At 45.3% G+C, this 16,551-nt stretch overlaps 1 protein-coding gene across 2 annotated transcripts in view; it reads left to right on the top strand.

Moving 5' to 3' along the window:
* Window positions 1-16,551, top strand: part of FAM120A (family with sequence similarity 120A) — a 102,759-nt gene that overhangs the window by 65,296 nt on the left and 20,912 nt on the right. For both annotated transcript variants that reach the window (XM_033124169.1, XM_033124170.1), the window contains exons 10-11: window positions 1,414-1,588; window positions 12,064-12,313. In XM_033124169.1, coding sequence (XP_032980060.1) covers window positions 1,414-1,588; window positions 12,064-12,313 — 425 coding nt within the window. The remainder of the gene's footprint in view (window positions 1-1,413; window positions 1,589-12,063; window positions 12,314-16,551) is intronic.

Below are 16,551 nucleotides of genomic sequence, written 5' to 3'. Positions count from 1 at the left end.
GGATTTTGCTAAGTGTAAAGAGACCTAGGTTTTGGGAAGATTTCACCCTTTCCTCATGGGGTTGTTTGGGGTGTAAAGTTCCTGGGTCCCCACTCTTTCTGCCCTGCCACGTTGGTGGGTCTGAATCAGACGGTCAGTTAGAGCAGTCTAGTGCTGTAAGCTGCTTATCCTCATTACTCACTGATTTCAAGGGTGAATAAATACTGATAAAATCACTATGCTTGAGAAAAGTAAACCTGACGGTCTTTTCAGACTTTAAAATGCCACCTAAAATTTTTCAGTGTATTAGGGAAAAGTTTAGACTGTAAGGCCTGCTGCTTCCTGGGAGATGAGCAGCTCTGGTGTCAAATTGTCCCTGAGACATTTGCAGTGAGGTGAACCTTCGTAGGAATGTAGAGAGTTACCAAAACCTCATAATGAGGGAGTAAATACTCCCTAGATGAGAACGTTAATTAATGAGTATGAAGGTACTAAGAATAAGGAGAAAGGCCAATTTTCAAATTAAATTTGTGTGAAAGAAACAGCAAATGTTTTGAAATTATTATTAAAAGAGTATATACTATGGATAAATTTAATAGACATTGAAAGTCATAAATATATTTCTATGTTGTGAATATACATAAATAAAATTCCTTGTAGAATCTCTGGAGATATATTTTGATGCCATAAAATAACCAAGATAGGACCACAGGATTTTTGCAGATAGTCGCAGCAGTCATTTGTCTCCTGGCAGCATGGTCCTCTGCCACAGTGAAGCCCCTGCCATGCTGGTCTCAGACCAAAAACAGAACGGGGCTCCCTTTGTTTTCTGTCCCTAGTGGCTGTCACAACCTCTCATTCAGTGAGACAAGTCTTTCGAATTGCTACACTGGGGTGGAGGCCTGATACATGCCGAAAACTACACAAATAAATAACACCAAAGAGAGTTCTCTTAGCTAGGTCATTTTGTGGTAATTTTTTATGGATAAGCTTGGTAAAGAGAATTTGACCATTTTATATTCAGGATACTTGTTTCTTGGATTTCATGTAGGTCATTGAAAATTATGAATTTCATTACATATGACTCAAAATTTGCAAGTTCTCAGCATTTTCTAATCTATTTGTTGTCTGGTGTTATTTGTCTAGATTGTTTCAAAGACTTTGGGATCATATATGTGGTTTTGTTGTTGTTGTTCTTGGTTCAAGATTAAAAATAAAACAATGTAGATTTTATTTTGACTCTTTGAGCATATGTTTGACTACAATCTGCTATATAAACTCTCCCTAAACATCTTCATCTAGGCAAGTTGTTAAGCAGTTGATTTGGAATAGAATTGCAATGTCATTTACTGGAGATACAGTATATTTCTTTGAGTTTATTGTAAATTCAACATGAAAAATGTGCAATATTATTCTGCTTTCTTCCATGCAAAGGGTGAAATCAAAATTGCTGTTTCTATTGAAGATGAAGCCAGCAAAGACCTGCCTCCTGCCGCCCTGCTCTATAGGCCAGTTCGTCAGTATGTTTACGGAGTCCTGTTTAGCTTGGCAGAAAGCAGAAAGAAAACTGAGAGACTTGCTTTTAGAAAGAACAGACTTCCACCAGAATGTATGTACTGTAAAATCCATTGTTTGTTTTCCTCGGTACCTTGTAATCTCTTGTGCATTTTCTAAAGCATTAGAAGGATTGTGACTGAGATCACCCTCAATGCCCCCCGTAAAGGAGGTAGGCTGCATCTGGGCTCTTAGGAAAGGACAGCCTCGGGCTTTTTTCCTCCTTAACATCCCAGTACTGATGGTTATTCGATAAATTGATAAAACTGCAGGTTTATGCTTTAAACTGATCTGCACATGGTCCTGGTGATCACCGCGCTGCTGTGGTTAGCACGTCCCAGGCAGGGTGACGGCAGTGTATGCTCTCCAGAAGTCAGTGTTCCTGGGAGATCCCACCAGCTTTCCACTTGCCACTTCTGTGTGGCTGGTGTGTTGCTGCACATAGCCCCGATGCCAAAGGGACACGTGTAATGGTTTCCCTCAGAAACCTCAGCTGGCGATGCTGGGGTTAAAGGGGGAAGTGGAAATACAGAAATTATTGTTTGAAATGTTGGGAAATGTTGAGGTCAAAGCAGTTTTCATCTTCTAGTGGGCCAGTGTATTTTGGGAAAACTGCGTCTTTCTGTTGTAGGTAATTTTATCTACTAATGTAGGGAATATAAAAGTCACTACCGTGTTTCTCCGTGATGGTCCCCGGACCATCAGCTCTAATGTTCTTTTGGAGCAAAAATTAATATAAGACCCGGTCTTATTTTACTATAATGTAAGACCGGGTCTTATATAATATCATATAAGACCGGGTCTTATATTAATTTTTGCTCCAAAAGACGCATTGGAGCTGAGGGTCCGGCTGGGTCTTATCTTTGGGGAAACACGGTATATATTTAGTAAGGAATATAAAAAAGTTTCCCAAAACATATAGTCTGAAATAAGAATATTATGAACCATGGAAATTGTAGATTACCATTACTTACTTTAAGATTACTTGCTTATTATTAACTAAGGATATATAGTGACAGATCACCTGCATGAGGGTGGGTCAGTGCAGGCCTGGGAGATGGGTGAAGCTGACTAGGTCAGGGATGTGTCTGGGAGAGGACTTAACCTTTGTAACTAAACCAGAGAGATTCTAGGGATGCTAAACACTGATCCATAGATTTGTCTTATATTTCCGATTACCATAACAAAATTTTGATTTTGTAAGCCTTTAAAATGAAGCATCTGTCTGTCACTACCCTTGCTTGAGGACAGCTGTAGTGAGAGTGCGCTGAGATGTTTGTGTGACTGTAGCTGGAAAAGGTGGTGCTGGCCCTGCAGGCCTCCTCTGGCTGATACTTTGCTGCCTAGATCAGGCCCAGAGACGTCACGTGAACACTGAGTGTTGTCAGTGGGCACTCTTCAGAGGCCCAGTATGTTCCTGATGTACATATTCTCACTGCTTCCTCACACTGTGTGATCCATTTGCTCAGAAAAGAAGGATCTTTCTTAATTTTGCACAGGGTCGATCAGTTTTCTGTGCTGGCCCACCTGGGCTGCCCTGGCCTTGCATCTGTGACCCTTTGGTTCTCTGCCAGCCCTGAATGGCCAAGGCCCTGTGGCCCCCTTGGTTCTCTGCTGGGCCTAGAATGTTGTGTGCTGCAGGGTCCCCCATGTGGCCCCACTTCCCTGCCATGTCCTCAGTGCATTGACACCATTTTGGGCTTTCATGATGAAAGATACTCTTTTTTTTTTTCTTTTTGGCTTATGTGTTCCACAAAATGTAGTTTTTATACAACAGACTCCTTAGGAGTTTTCAGTCATCACCACAGCCTGACACCCTCAGGTCCCAGGATGGGACAGCACCCCTTTACAGTGTTCACAACTTCATAGAACAGGCTGAATATGGCTGTTGTGCTCCATTCACACCCTCAGCAGTGGACAGTGTGCGTCCTTTTCATCTTCTTTGTCTTTGCTCCTCCAGTTCAGGGAATTCTGTGTTGCAGGTGAGCTGCAGGCACTCTGAGGAATTAAGAGTCTTGGTCTCTTCTGTCCTGCTGCAGGTCTGCAGTTCTAAAACACTGGAATGCATAGTTGGCAATGTGCAATACAGTCACTCCTCGTCAGTTATTGTACCTGGTGGTGCAGGTGGTGCTAGCCTGGGAGAGGCTGTCCTGTTAGTAGACAGTAGGGGAAGCAAGGACAGTGGAGGGTATTTAAGTGGACCAGCATCCTGTGAGTGTAAGCAAGAGAGAGGCACATTGTGGTGAAGAGCTGTGTGTAGACCACATGGCAGGGCCCAACACTGTCTCGCAGAAGTGCCAGGGCCGGCTTGCTGGTAGTAGGCCAGCTCTAACTGGGGCTACAGGGTGTGGAGATGGGGTGATTAAAGAAGAAGGGAGAAGCGTGGTACAGTCGGGATGACTCAGATGGGCTCTGTGAGGCGCTGGGTGGGGTGGGGGGAGGCACAAGGGGATACAAAGAAGAGGAGGAGGAAGGCGCAGCAGCGTTCCTTGTCAGACATGGCTGAGGTGAGTGGGAGAGGGCCTTAGCTTCAGAGGGAGCTCTGCAGGCACCCTTTCCCCGTGCTTCCACCCCCCTCCCCACTCCTCTGACTTCTTTTTCAGGGCCGGAGATGGAGTTATTTGTTATTGTTGTGTTACTTTTGGTCAATGGGAAGTATTGAGTAGGGAGAGGAAGGTGAATTTATCAAAGAGAAGAGAAATCTGGAGGAGTGATGTTAGGGTCGAGGTGGGGGGCGCACAGGGTCTGTGTTCAGGCCACCTTTCTTGGTGAGGGCAAGAACTGGAATGAAGATATGGCGTGGTTTGCTTTGGAAAAGGGAGCCAGATGTTACTAAGGAAAAGGGCCTGGACTCAGGGGTGACACTGGAGTGGGGTGCTCGTCCACCATGGAGGAAGGCCAAGGCTATGAGTGGCCAAGTATAGTTAAACGTTTAATACTTCTTAAATGGTAAGTGGGATCTATGTCTGTTACTGCTGTGTGTCCCTCTCTTAGAGCAGTATCTAGCCGGCACAAAAACAGTAAATGAATAACTGATGTAGATAACTTGGCTTGCTGGAATGGAGACCCAAAGTGTCGGTGTGTGGGAGCGTGCATAGTTACTGAGGTTCTTTGAAAGGTCAGTGCTGAACACGTTGCAGTCTTTTCTGCTCAGGTGACTTATGAACATGGGGTTTGACTTTTCTGTAGGCACAGGGTAGCCATTGAAGGTGGGATAAGAGTGGTATTTCTGTTTAGAAAGATGGGGTGGTTAGGGACTGTGGCTGAACTGAAGCAAAGACAAAACCTTGAAATGGGAAAGAGGATGGTTCAGAAGCCCACTGCCTAGAAAAGCTGAATTAGCCCCTGGAACTTAAATGTTACCTGGAGAAATGTATTATTAAAATGCTGTTATAAATAAAAATTTACCTCTGCATAGAAAGATGTGTAAATTTGACCTTTGAGTTTACAAATTGAGAGGCCCTAGTTAGCTCTGTAATTTTGGTGGGTGAAATTTACATTTAAATTTACATTTAAAACCATTATAAGTGGTTTTAGAATCTTGGTCTTTTGGGGAAGCTGATAAAATTGAACTTGTTTCATGCATTGGTTACGTTTATAATGGGAAAACCGCCTATGGAAAAGGTTTGTATGTAATAATCCACGTCTGCTGATGATCTCACTGAAACACCAGGTCTCTGTAAAGTTGAATTTTGTCTCAGATTCTTCTGTGATTGTTGAGCTTGAATGCTCTCAACTTGCTCAGACCAAACCTGTGTGAGCACATGTGTCAGCATGTGCGCCGAGCGACTTTACATTCTCGTTGGCAGTGCACTAGGATTCCTTCCTAGGACCCTTCGTTAGGTTCCATGTGGCTCTGAGCACTGACTGATGATGCCATGGGTTTAGGTGTCCATGCCTGGGACGTATAAGTAACTACACATTTTATATTCTTAAGGAGAAAATACTGTAGCTTCTTGACACTCTGCATGAGATGGGAAAATGGTAGTTTCTGGTCATGCTGAAAAGAGGCTGACCTTGAACAGTTTGGTTTCTCAGGAGTCCTTGGCTGACAAGATTTGAAAGATGAGTCTGTTGAAATCTTCTTTTATCTACGACTGTGCTTAGAGCACATGCAGATGAGATGAAAGCAGTGGCACATTGCAGGAGACTCACAAACCACGTGGAAGTACCCCGTGAGGGCCTCGGGAGAGGGTTGTTCCTCAGATGCCTGCTGGCTTTGCCGTCCACTTGGTTGGTCTGGTAACCAGAACCACACTACATGGCTCCCAGTAAACCCACCCCCTCAAGTGGGTGATGAATGTGAGGGTGTTGATCTAACGGCTTCAGAATGCTACCGTGTTTCCCCGAAAATAAGACCTAGCCGGACAGTCAGCTCTAATGCGTCTTTTGGAGCAAAAATTATAAGTAAAAATATAATATTTTACTATATTATAGTAAAATAAGACCTGGTCTTATATTAATTTCAGCTCCAAAAGACGCATTAGAGCTGACTGTCCGGCTAGGTCTTATTTTCGGGGAAACACGGTATGTGTGCAGATGCGTATTCCTGGTGTGGTCCCTGTGACAATCAGGAGTTTCCCAAGAGGGCTTTGTTGTCAGAGAGAGCTATTGAAGTCTGAAGGCTTGTGTAAAAGTATTTCACTCTCACTAGATTTAAGACATGTATCCGTTTGGAAATCTAGTCTTTTGATTAAGGCATATGATATATTGACCATTATCTGCAGTGAATTGTTGTATGATTTACAAGTTCCAATTTTAAAGTCATTATTTGGTTAAAGTAGGATATCTACAATCAGGTCCTTAAGTTAATTACAGCCTATGAAAGTCATACCGAATGACATACTGGCAGTTTATTTTCTATTGTTCTCTGTCTCTCCCTAGGTTTTATGATTTTGCTTGTAAGAAGTACTTGTGAATACTTGTTTATGATGGCAGTATGCTACTGAAGTCACTGTTATAGAGTCTCACATCCCACCACTGGGGCCAGCAGAAAACTGTTGACCCTGAACAAGCGGATTCTCCCAGATGTGCTGGGTGGTGGCAGCGGCGGCTTCTGTGGGGGGACGTGGGACCAGGTTGCTGTCTATGTAGCTGCTAGAATAAAGGCTGGACTTGGAGACAGGCACCTGGGTCTCAGCCAGCCCTGGCCTGGAGGCCCTCACGTGTGAAATCCAGATGTACTCCTGCCCTGGAGGCAGTTCTGGCCTTTGCTTCCCTGGGCACTGGGGTTCCCTGTGTGCTCCCTATGGGTAAATGGGAGAAGCCAGAAGAAGGCTCCGGTTCTAAAAAGACAACAGGACAATGAGTTGCCTCAGCTATAAAAATTCAGGGAGTGAAACTCAGTGATTTGCACATCATCCACTTAATAAAATTGACCTTTTTGTTTTCTATAACAAGACTGTCCAATACCTCAAAATTTAGTAAGTAAAAGAAACAGGCTTATAGAAAGTAGATTTTTCCTGGTCCAGTTTGCTTTAGCAATTTTGTTTGTGCCAAATAATTGTGACTACTATGAAAAGCAAATTTATTCACTGTGTATTCTATTCTATTATAAAACAGAATAACATGACCAGTATTAGTGTGCTGTTTTAATATAAATTAAAGTTGGTTATCATAAACATTTTCCCTATGACTTCATATATTAATCTGAATTTCTTTATTCTACAAAGCTTTCCAGGAGTAGCATTAGCAAACTGCCTCTTCCCCCCCAGAACTTGCGGCAGTCAAGCTCAAAGCTGTAGGAAGGCAGCCTGGCTCCAAGGGCACTCTTGGATTAATGTTTATGTCATAGTCCTTGAACTTTTGTGTTCATAATATACTAGGAATGACATTGCTGAGGAAATTGAAGAATAGAATAGTGTTTCCTATGTGTCTAAAACACTCTTCTTCTGAGTACCTGTGGCCTACTGAATACGTATATTTTTGTGGACAGAGGGCTACCCCCAGCTTCAGATATAAAAGGTGTAAGGGAAAAATTCACAGCCTTTTACCTCTGAGAGTCATGGAGAGTGTGCATGCAGATGTGTTTGCATGAGGACACGGAGAGCCAGCTGGCCCCTGCCTACTCACAGGCTGCTCAGAAGTTAACTGCCAGTTTTCCCAGTAGGAGGAAAGAGCAGCCATCATTGCACCCATATTTCTGTTTCTGCCCTGATATGAAGGAACTGGAGTTTTGTTTTTATTTCTTTGTGGGTTTTTTTTTCCCCATAACCCTTGGGAAGCTCAGCAAGTAATAGAATAGCTCCTCCCCAAATACATACACACACCCATGTGTGCAAGCACGCACACAGCCATGTGTGCACACACGTGTGCACACAGACAACTCCTAGTTGGCCACAGTCTTGGAGGTCATCCGTCTCCATCCTTTTCCTCACCTGTCACCACACTGCGTGCGTGCCACAACTCTCACTCCTCAGCCCCCAGCAGGCACTGGTGTTGCTCACAGTGCCCTGGCACTGAGCTTAGAGACATATTTCCTGTGGTACTAAGCAGCCACTTCCAGTCAGCTGGAATTGGCTTGCAAAGTGAAGCATGTTCATTTTTTCTGGTCTGGGATAGACCCCAAAATCAGCATTATAATAGATTTCCAAGGTAGAAGATGATTCATGTCTGGTGGAAAACACTACGTTTTTACTGACAGCTTAAGTATAATAGTGTTTTATGTCCTGAAATTGTGTTTGCAAGAGGTACCTTCTGTAAAGAATGTGCATTATAAATTTAGCCTCTGGTGGCAAGAGCAGTACCCTGGAGTTGTTGCCAATGCAAAAATTCATTTTGGTGTAAGGTAAGGAAGATGACCTAACATTTAACATTGTCTTCTAGACACAGCCTACTTGCCTACGTCTTGCAATTGTCAGTTTTCCTGGCGGTAGAAGATTTATTCATGGCCAGCAGCTGGATAAGCTGACTATTCTGCTTTAACAAGGCAGCATGAACCTTTAAAGTGGTGCCATCACAGAGATGGTTTCACATCACAGTGCTCTTGGCTGAGGCCCAGATGTACGTTCGGGGTGTTCCAGAAATCCAGTTACCCCGTTCCATCCAGATAATCCCTGCATAACCAGTGGTTTTTGCAGAAATGATAAGAGCCCAAATGACTTGCTGTTAGCTGGCTGCTTTGCATCTGCTTGTCCCTGTGAGCTGCATGACAGAGACGCTCCTCCCTCCTGGGCAGCAGTGACTCAGGAAGAGGCCAGGAGCCAGAGGGAGAGGAGGTGCTGTGTGAACATGAGTGCTCCATGTTGGGGAGCGTGTAAAGCAGAGGCTGCCACGTGTCAGCCCCAAGACAGGATTTCCCTTGGGATTCATTAGTCTGTAAAACACTGATCTTTAATTAGTTAACCTAATGTCATGAGCCGTTGTGACCACATGACGTGTGTAAGGTGCCTTTGTGTTTCCTCATCAGGGTTGTGTTGCAGAGTGAGTCGTTGGCCCTTTTCTTAGTGCCTGGTTCTGGGACTGAGGGTGGGGGTGGTGCCGAGGGGCCTAGGCTTCAGAATTTAAGGAGACACCCTCCCTCTCACACGGGTACATGGGGTTGGTGCCTGCACCTTGGGCGCCTCACATGCCTCACTTGTGTCCCAACACTGCCCGGTACATAGTAGGTACTCAATGAATATGCATTAGGTGATTGGCCAAAGGTCCCACAGCTATGGAGTGGTATACACAGAAGATCTCCAAACGTTTAGTTGTTTAAAAACAGATATATACATGTTAAAAGTAAAGCAAGCGTGGAGCAGCTTTGCTGGTGGAACCAAGCTTTGTGTTACTGCACATTTATTTTCTCTGATGAAGACATGTATTTCCTAAATTAGATTTGAGCCGTTCTTATCACAAATAGTGCAGCTAGGCAACAGAAATGCTTCGGAGGATGAGAGGAAGCAAACACATCTGATACCGTCCTCAGAGCTGCAGTCTCCCCTGCCCATCCTGTGCCCGCCAGGACAGGGCAGTCCGTTCACAAGAGGCCACGGGCAGGCGGTCCTGGGTGCCAGTGTGTAGAGAGGCTCATCTGTAGTCACCGCAGGTTGTGTCTGATCTGAGCACAGCATCAGGTCAGGCACACTTGGGTCCCTCAGAGCCCCAACTAATGTGGACAGCTATCTAGGGCAGCTTCAAGGAACCCTCAAGTGGGACAGCTGCTTGCGAGGGGACCGGCACCTCCGACCTCCACTTACCTTTGATGTAGGACCTTGAAACATAAAGTATGTACAGGTCTAAGCATTCAGAACTTGAGAATGAAAATAGTCCACCAAAAATTTATTTGTAGAATGAAAATGAAACAAAATAAAATAATTGGTAAAAATTAGTGAAGAGGTGAGAACAAAGCTGACGAAAGGAAAGAAGTAAATGGATGAAGATGAAAATAGATGTAATAAGAATGCCTCTCAGGAGAAAACTGAAAGGAGACTCGACACCCATATAATCTGTTTTTTAACATGTAGGAAACTCATGCTTTGTGTGCACACACATGTGTGCATGCATGCGTGGTGGATTTGTGTGTGTGTGTTTGGGGTGGGGGGAGTGAGAGAACTAGCCCTCACTAGGACTAGATTAACAAATTCTACAACTGAAGATAAAATCTTATCTGTGCTGTTAAATAAATCTTTACCACCAAAATGAAGATGTTACATAGAAAAAAATCTATGCATTTTTGCTTTTTTTGGCATGAAAATGAACTTTGGAGTAACCTAATAGAAACGCAGCAACTGGTTAATGGCTCCTTTTTTTAACTTCCCTTTCCTTTTTTCCTGGAGCTGACAACATGCCAGCCTCTGAGACTGGAGTTGGGGCAAATGGGTTGGGGGCTCTTTGTGGGGACTCTGATTCCCCTGGCAGGTAGTGATGGCTGCACTCTGCATGTGGGAGCCCCCAGGAATGGGGTGGGGGAGTTAGATTGTGAGTCTGAGGACAGGGTCTGCTGGTTGATGGGGGCGTAATGGGTTTGTGACTGGCACCTAAGCATCCTGGTGAACACAGAGATGCACGTATTTATATATCCATGTATATCTCTACTTTGATGATGGACTTTAAGCATTTTAAATGTTTTAAGTTTTTTAACATTTAAACACGAAAATATTCAAATGTAAATGAAAGGGATTTTCCCAGTTACAAAAAAGTAACTCTTGTAAGAGGAAGAGTTTGTGAGAACTTGGACTTGCACCCCAGCTCAGGCAGTTTTTGGGCGGTGGGTCCCATAGGAGGGTGGCCTCAGCCTTCTGTGTAGCCCGCTCCTTACCTGTCTCCCTGGAGTCAGATGTGCCCAGCTTGCTTTTCTGTTACTCACACACTGTGTATCCCACTAGCGTTCTTCCTGACCTGGCGTTCTTCCTGACCTGAAGAGATGATATCTGGCCTGACTGTTTAGACTTGGGAAGGAGCTAGAGATGAGCCAGTTAATCTTTTAAGTTTATCAGGATTTGGGTTCTTCCGTCTCTCTGCTGCCTTAGACATTACATTAGGGAAAATGAGCCCAGGTGTGGTACTGTTATGGGGAAGAATTGAGCGCGGGAAGATCACTTTTGATAGACTCACAGCTTCCATGCTGTCCGCTGGCAGCTCACTGGGCCCTGCTTCAGGTCTATATTTATTGTTACCTGCAAAATGCACACCCAGATTTTACCACCAGATTGTTAAGTCAGTGCAGTTGGTATGAAATTATAACGTGCGTCTCTGCTGTATGCCTTGTCTTCATTGTATTCTCATCATAGTTTTCCGTTAATTTATTTGGAAATTATGTGGGAAAATGTGAATATTTGTGATTTTAAAGGATTAACGACACTAATAGAGGTAAAACAGCTGTGGATAAAAGGTTATTGTTTTGTGTTATATCAACTTTGGACTTCTTGGTTTTTTTGAGGTGAAATGGGGAATTTTACACTTTGTCTTCAGTCTTGCTGAATAGAATTACTGTGTGCTGACATCACCTGGCATTTCTTAACACGAATATTGCTTCTGCTTGCGGCCTTACTGGGCTTTCAGGTCTCACTGCATAGTAATTTGCTCTTCTAATCTAAAAACAGAATTTAACATTTTGTTGTATGTGTTAATGTAAGAGGTCCTAACGTGAAGTGGCTACCAAATGCAAATTCTTTCTCAAGTCTAATTAATTAGTAAGAGTATATAGAAAGCCATTAGCTATCTAAATTGGATTTTCCATGGATTTCCATGATAATTACATAACTTCTGTGAATTATACCAAATCTTGTTACTAAAATTATTAGTGGATTTTAATATTAAAAAAATTTTGTCTGACATCCTTGATTTATACATATTAGTTATATGGGGAAATCAAGTCATGATTTGATTGAGAAGAAATTTACTGGTGGCCTAACTGAAAACTTAAATGAGCGATTAAAGTGCATAGAGTGGAGAACAAGTGTCTTAGACATGAGTGGCTTGCTGGCTACAGGAGGCATTGTCACATGAGAGATGACATCCTCAGGCTGTAAATTACTAGAGAAGGTTTTGTTAGGCTTGAAGATGCTGAGACAGGGCATAAATGGTTCTCTGATTTCCTTCCCGTAGTTTCACCAGTGATCATTAAGGAGTGGGCAGCTTACAAAGGGAAATCTCCGCAAACCCCGGAACTGGTGGAAGCTCTTGCCTTCAGGGAGTGGACCTGCCCCAACCTGAAGAGGCTCTGGCTGGGGAAGGCGGTGGAGGACAAGAACCGCAGGATGAGGGCCTTCCTGGCCTGCATGAGGTCAGACACCCCAGCCATGCTCAACCCAGCCAGCGTGCCCACTCATCTCACGGTGCTGTGCTGTGTGCTGCGGTAGGTACGGCTGCCCTGCAGGTGCTCTTCTGAACACCTCTCAGACGCATCTGCATGAAGTACTGGGGCAGGTGTGCGGCGTGGGGTGGGGGTAGGATATCGGCCATGTAAATGCAATGTGGATTTTGAATTGATGCTATATAGTATGTTTACAGAGTTGGTATATTTGGTTAACATGTATTTTATATAAATATAATGAATTTAAACAGTTTATTTTTTAAATATTAAAGATTTTGAAGGCTATCGGGGCTATATATTGTTTTGGATTGTTCTACGTAGGGAAAAACGTGTCTTTTCCCTCTTTGTTCATTTAACCTTATGTAGATCAGTATGAACTTGTAGTGGTATCTGTTTTATTCCTAGCATTATAGCCTGATGTGTCTTTGTCCATTTGGTTGCTCCCATTGTTCGGCTTGGGCAGTGAGAGCTCGTTCAGTGAGCTTCTATGTCTTTTGTATCCCCAGCATGTCCTTGCTTTTTTGGTACCACAAGATGCCCAGGCTCGTCTGTATCGTCCTTGCCCTGGAACCTGTCTCTAAGGGGCCAGCTCCTGTTCTTGGAAAGGGGAATTGGAAACCCACATGGGGGCCCTGTGCTTCTAGGCCCTCATTGGACCGGCCATGAGTGCCTGTGTGGATGGACACTGTTGGCATCCTGGAGTTAATTGGAGTTGGCATGCATACCTAAGTCAGGTTTATTAGTTTGTTGTTGTTTTTTTAAACCAATTTCAAACTTAGGAAAAAATTGCCAGTACACTACGAAGAGCCTTTTTTTTTCTATCTCCATTTCATAGTTCATTTCAGACCCTCTTTGCATTCAGAGGTGAAGGCCCTTTGGTCTCCAGAGGGCAGGCGCTGGTGGAGACTGTGCCATCCCTTTGCGCCTCGTGGTCTTGTCCAGCTTGTGCGTCTCCCCTATGAGCGCCTGCTGAAGGGGCTGCTGTGGGGCTTCTCCAGTGAGGCCGCTCTGTCCCTTTATAACGAACACATACTTCATGGGAGGCACTTTGAAGCTGTGTAAACTTAGTGTTTTTCCATCAGTGTGGACTCGCAGCTCTGCCTTCTGTGCAGTGGCTTCTAGTCCACCACTACCATCATTTTAATTTGGTGCTTTGTTGTCACCTGTTGGGCCAGTGGGGGGCCTTGTCAGGCTGGCCTCCTGTCCTGTCTCCATCTCTCTGTGAGCACTTCCTGGCTTCTCTGCAGAGATGTCCTGGCCTCACCTAGATGTCCCTTTGTCCCTGCAGCACTGATTCCTGGTGCTGGGGACAGTTGGGCACAGCCCTCCCAGTGTGTATGGGCACCCACACGCCCACAGGCTTCTGGTACCTACCCATCCCAGCTCTCTCCCCCATGTATGTGGCTTCTGACCCTGTCAGACAGGCAGCCTGCGGCCCCAGCTGCCCTCCAGGCCCTCAACTGCCCCAGCCCCGGGGATCCATCCCCTTGGCCCCTGACACCTGCTAGGTCTCACCTGCTTAACTGAGGATGAGGGACAGAGCCTTCGTCAGCTGTTTATTTCTTGAAGTTTCTTAAATTCGTAACAGACTTTAAGGTCAATAACTTACTGAGAAGGCTTTCCTTAATTAAATGGAGGTTCACTAAAATAGTGTGTCAGTTTCTTGTCTTTATCTCCATTGAGAATTAGCTAGTTAGAAAGATTAGTTATATTGTTTTGGTTTTTGAATCTTCTGGTTTCCTCTGATGGAAAATTCATTAATGGACCTGTTGTGTTTTTTATCAGTAAAAACCTTATATTAGCCAAAAATTTAAGACTTGGAGTGTTGTAAGATCAAATTAGCAATAATGAATTTGGTTGCTTTGTTTGTATTTCTCTCTTCCAAATTTGAAATGATGTGTGGCCTTTAATCTGATGGGGCAGCTGACTGTCTACCATGTGCCTGACCTGAAGAGCCTGCTGGACTTGGGCTTATGGAGCTGCCCCCTTCGACAGAGGCAGCCTTCCGTTAGTAGGACGAGCTGCTGCTGTTGGGAGCATGGCGTTCACATGCTTTAATGCCCCTTGGGGTGGGGGTGCCTTCACGTCTTGTCTGCCCCTGCATTCGGCCTCATGGGGCCCTGGAAGCTCGGGCCTCCTCTCCTCTTCTCATTACCTTGGTCCCTGTGTCCAGTCATCCGCCATTACCCCAGAAACAGCCACGCCGCTTTTAGGCACTGTTCAGATGGCCTTTATAAAGCTTCCCAGATTTCAGGACTATCCTGGTCCCTGTTTTGAAGACAGTCTTTATTGTTGTTGTTTTGTGGTGGTTTATTAAAAAGGACTCATTTTAGACCTTGAAAAGATTAATAAATGTAACTACTAATCTTGAGTCTGAGTGAACCTCCTCCTGTGCTCTCGTCTTGGTGGCATCGAGAAGCCACAGTGAGTGCAGTCAGGCCCCATACACAGGTGGAAGCCAGATGACGTGGTTGGTCGGAAGAGACTGTCGTGTGCAGGGTGGGCTCTCGGGGCCAGGGGGTTTCTCACTTGGAAAGACAGTTTTAGATCCCAAGGAGGAGCAACGTGTTGCGATGAGGTGGCTGGGGAGAGCCGAGGGACAGTGTCTCGTGGGACAAGTCCCAGGGATTTGGGACTGGGACACCACAAAAGGGTTGGTCCACTTCCACTAAGAGAGTCCTTTCTACCCCTGTGTTTGGGGCCCCAGGGCAGCAGGTGAAGGAGGACACCCTGCATGGTTTCTGTTTGGTCAGTGGGTATGACCTGCTAGCAACGTGGAGACAGGCTGTGCAGGAGGTCTGAAATCTCGGGGTGAAGAGTGTGGGGGTCATGGGAGGGGGGCCAGGTGAGGATGAGGAACAGTGTGCCTCCGAGAGCCCCCGGTATGGGCTGTGGGCTGAGGCTGACAGCCCAGTGGTCGTCCTTGTCTGGAGAAATTGCAGCCGTGTAACGGGAGGGGCTGCGGAGGTGAGGCCGAGGATGGGGTTGGGGGGTGTGGACAAAGGGCAGGGCCTGTGTCCTGGACAAGGTGAGTCCTGCAGCATGACCCCAGCTTTGATGGCTGGCGTGGGGCAAAGGTCAGCGATTCCAAGGCCACGCCGTCATCCACAAAGACTTCCTCCCTTTCTCTGATTTTTTTTGTGTGCATAATTTCAAACTTCAAGGAATTGTGAGGTTAATGCAAAGAGCTCGTGACTGTCCTTCACCAGATTCCCCACACGTTAACGTTCTCCTGCAGTGGCTTTCTCCTCCTCTCTGTGTGGGTCTGTGTGTTTGTCCTGAATCCCTTAAGTGTAAGTTGTGGGCATGTTATGGATACGATGCTCCTTTACCCCTAAGCTCTTCAGTCTGTGTTTCCTAAAAAACAAGGACATTATCAAAATTAGAAAAATAATGCTGATACGCTCATGTACAGATCTCACTCAGATTTCACCAGTTGTCCCAATAACGTACTTTATTAGCAACAGAAAACCTTGGCTCATGGCTTGTGTTCAGTTGCCATGTCTCTTTCAGTCTCGACTGCTTCTCCTCTTCCTGTGGGCTGATGGAGATGTTTCTGAACAGTGAGCCCTGGTTTGTCTGCACACCTGGGATCTGCAGGGGCACTTGAGCAAATGGAAACAGTGTTGACACAGAGGCTGCAGTTTGTCAACCTCTGAAGGCTGCATCTAAGTCTAGATTTGTTTATGTTCCTTCAGGGTGAGATTCCGTTTCTGCGTCAGGGGCAGGCACAGCCCTGCAGGGATATGGTGGTCTCCTTGATGCTTCACTAGTGTCACCCAGTTTCCAAATGGGATGTTAGGACAGCAGTAAGGAGGATGGGGAAAGAACAGCAGCCAAATATCTACAATCCTCGCAGCAGAGACCTGGAGGAGCCAGCCTCTGAACAGAAGTCCAGCATGAGGATGAAGCAACTGTCCAACTGTCCAGAACGGAGCAGAGGCGGCTTTTCCTGGGGTACAGCCCACAAACATAGACGAGGTCCTTACCCAAGAGAGCTCATGTTCTCCAGAGGTGACACCCTGGGTTACATCCTGGAGGAACCTAAATTAATAAGGAAAATAAGGGAGTGAAGGGTTTGAGCCCTCAAACAGGACTCAGAGAACCAGAGGAGCCTGTCCCAACAGCTGAGGAACACAGCCAGGGTCCAGCTCCAAGACGCAGGGACCTGCGCCAGCACCCACACTTCCAAAGGGAAGTGAGACGAGAGTGAAAAAGGGAGGGCCGCTGATCCCCTCACACCTCCGTGATGGGAAGCTTGAGGCTACACGGTAAAAAAT

Source organism: Rhinolophus ferrumequinum, chromosome 12 (assembly GCF_004115265.2).
Source record: "Rhinolophus ferrumequinum isolate MPI-CBG mRhiFer1 chromosome 12, mRhiFer1_v1.p, whole genome shotgun sequence".
Classification (NCBI taxonomy): Eukaryota; Metazoa; Chordata; class Mammalia; order Chiroptera; family Rhinolophidae; genus Rhinolophus; species Rhinolophus ferrumequinum.
This window is presented reverse-complemented; position numbering and strand designations above follow the sequence as displayed.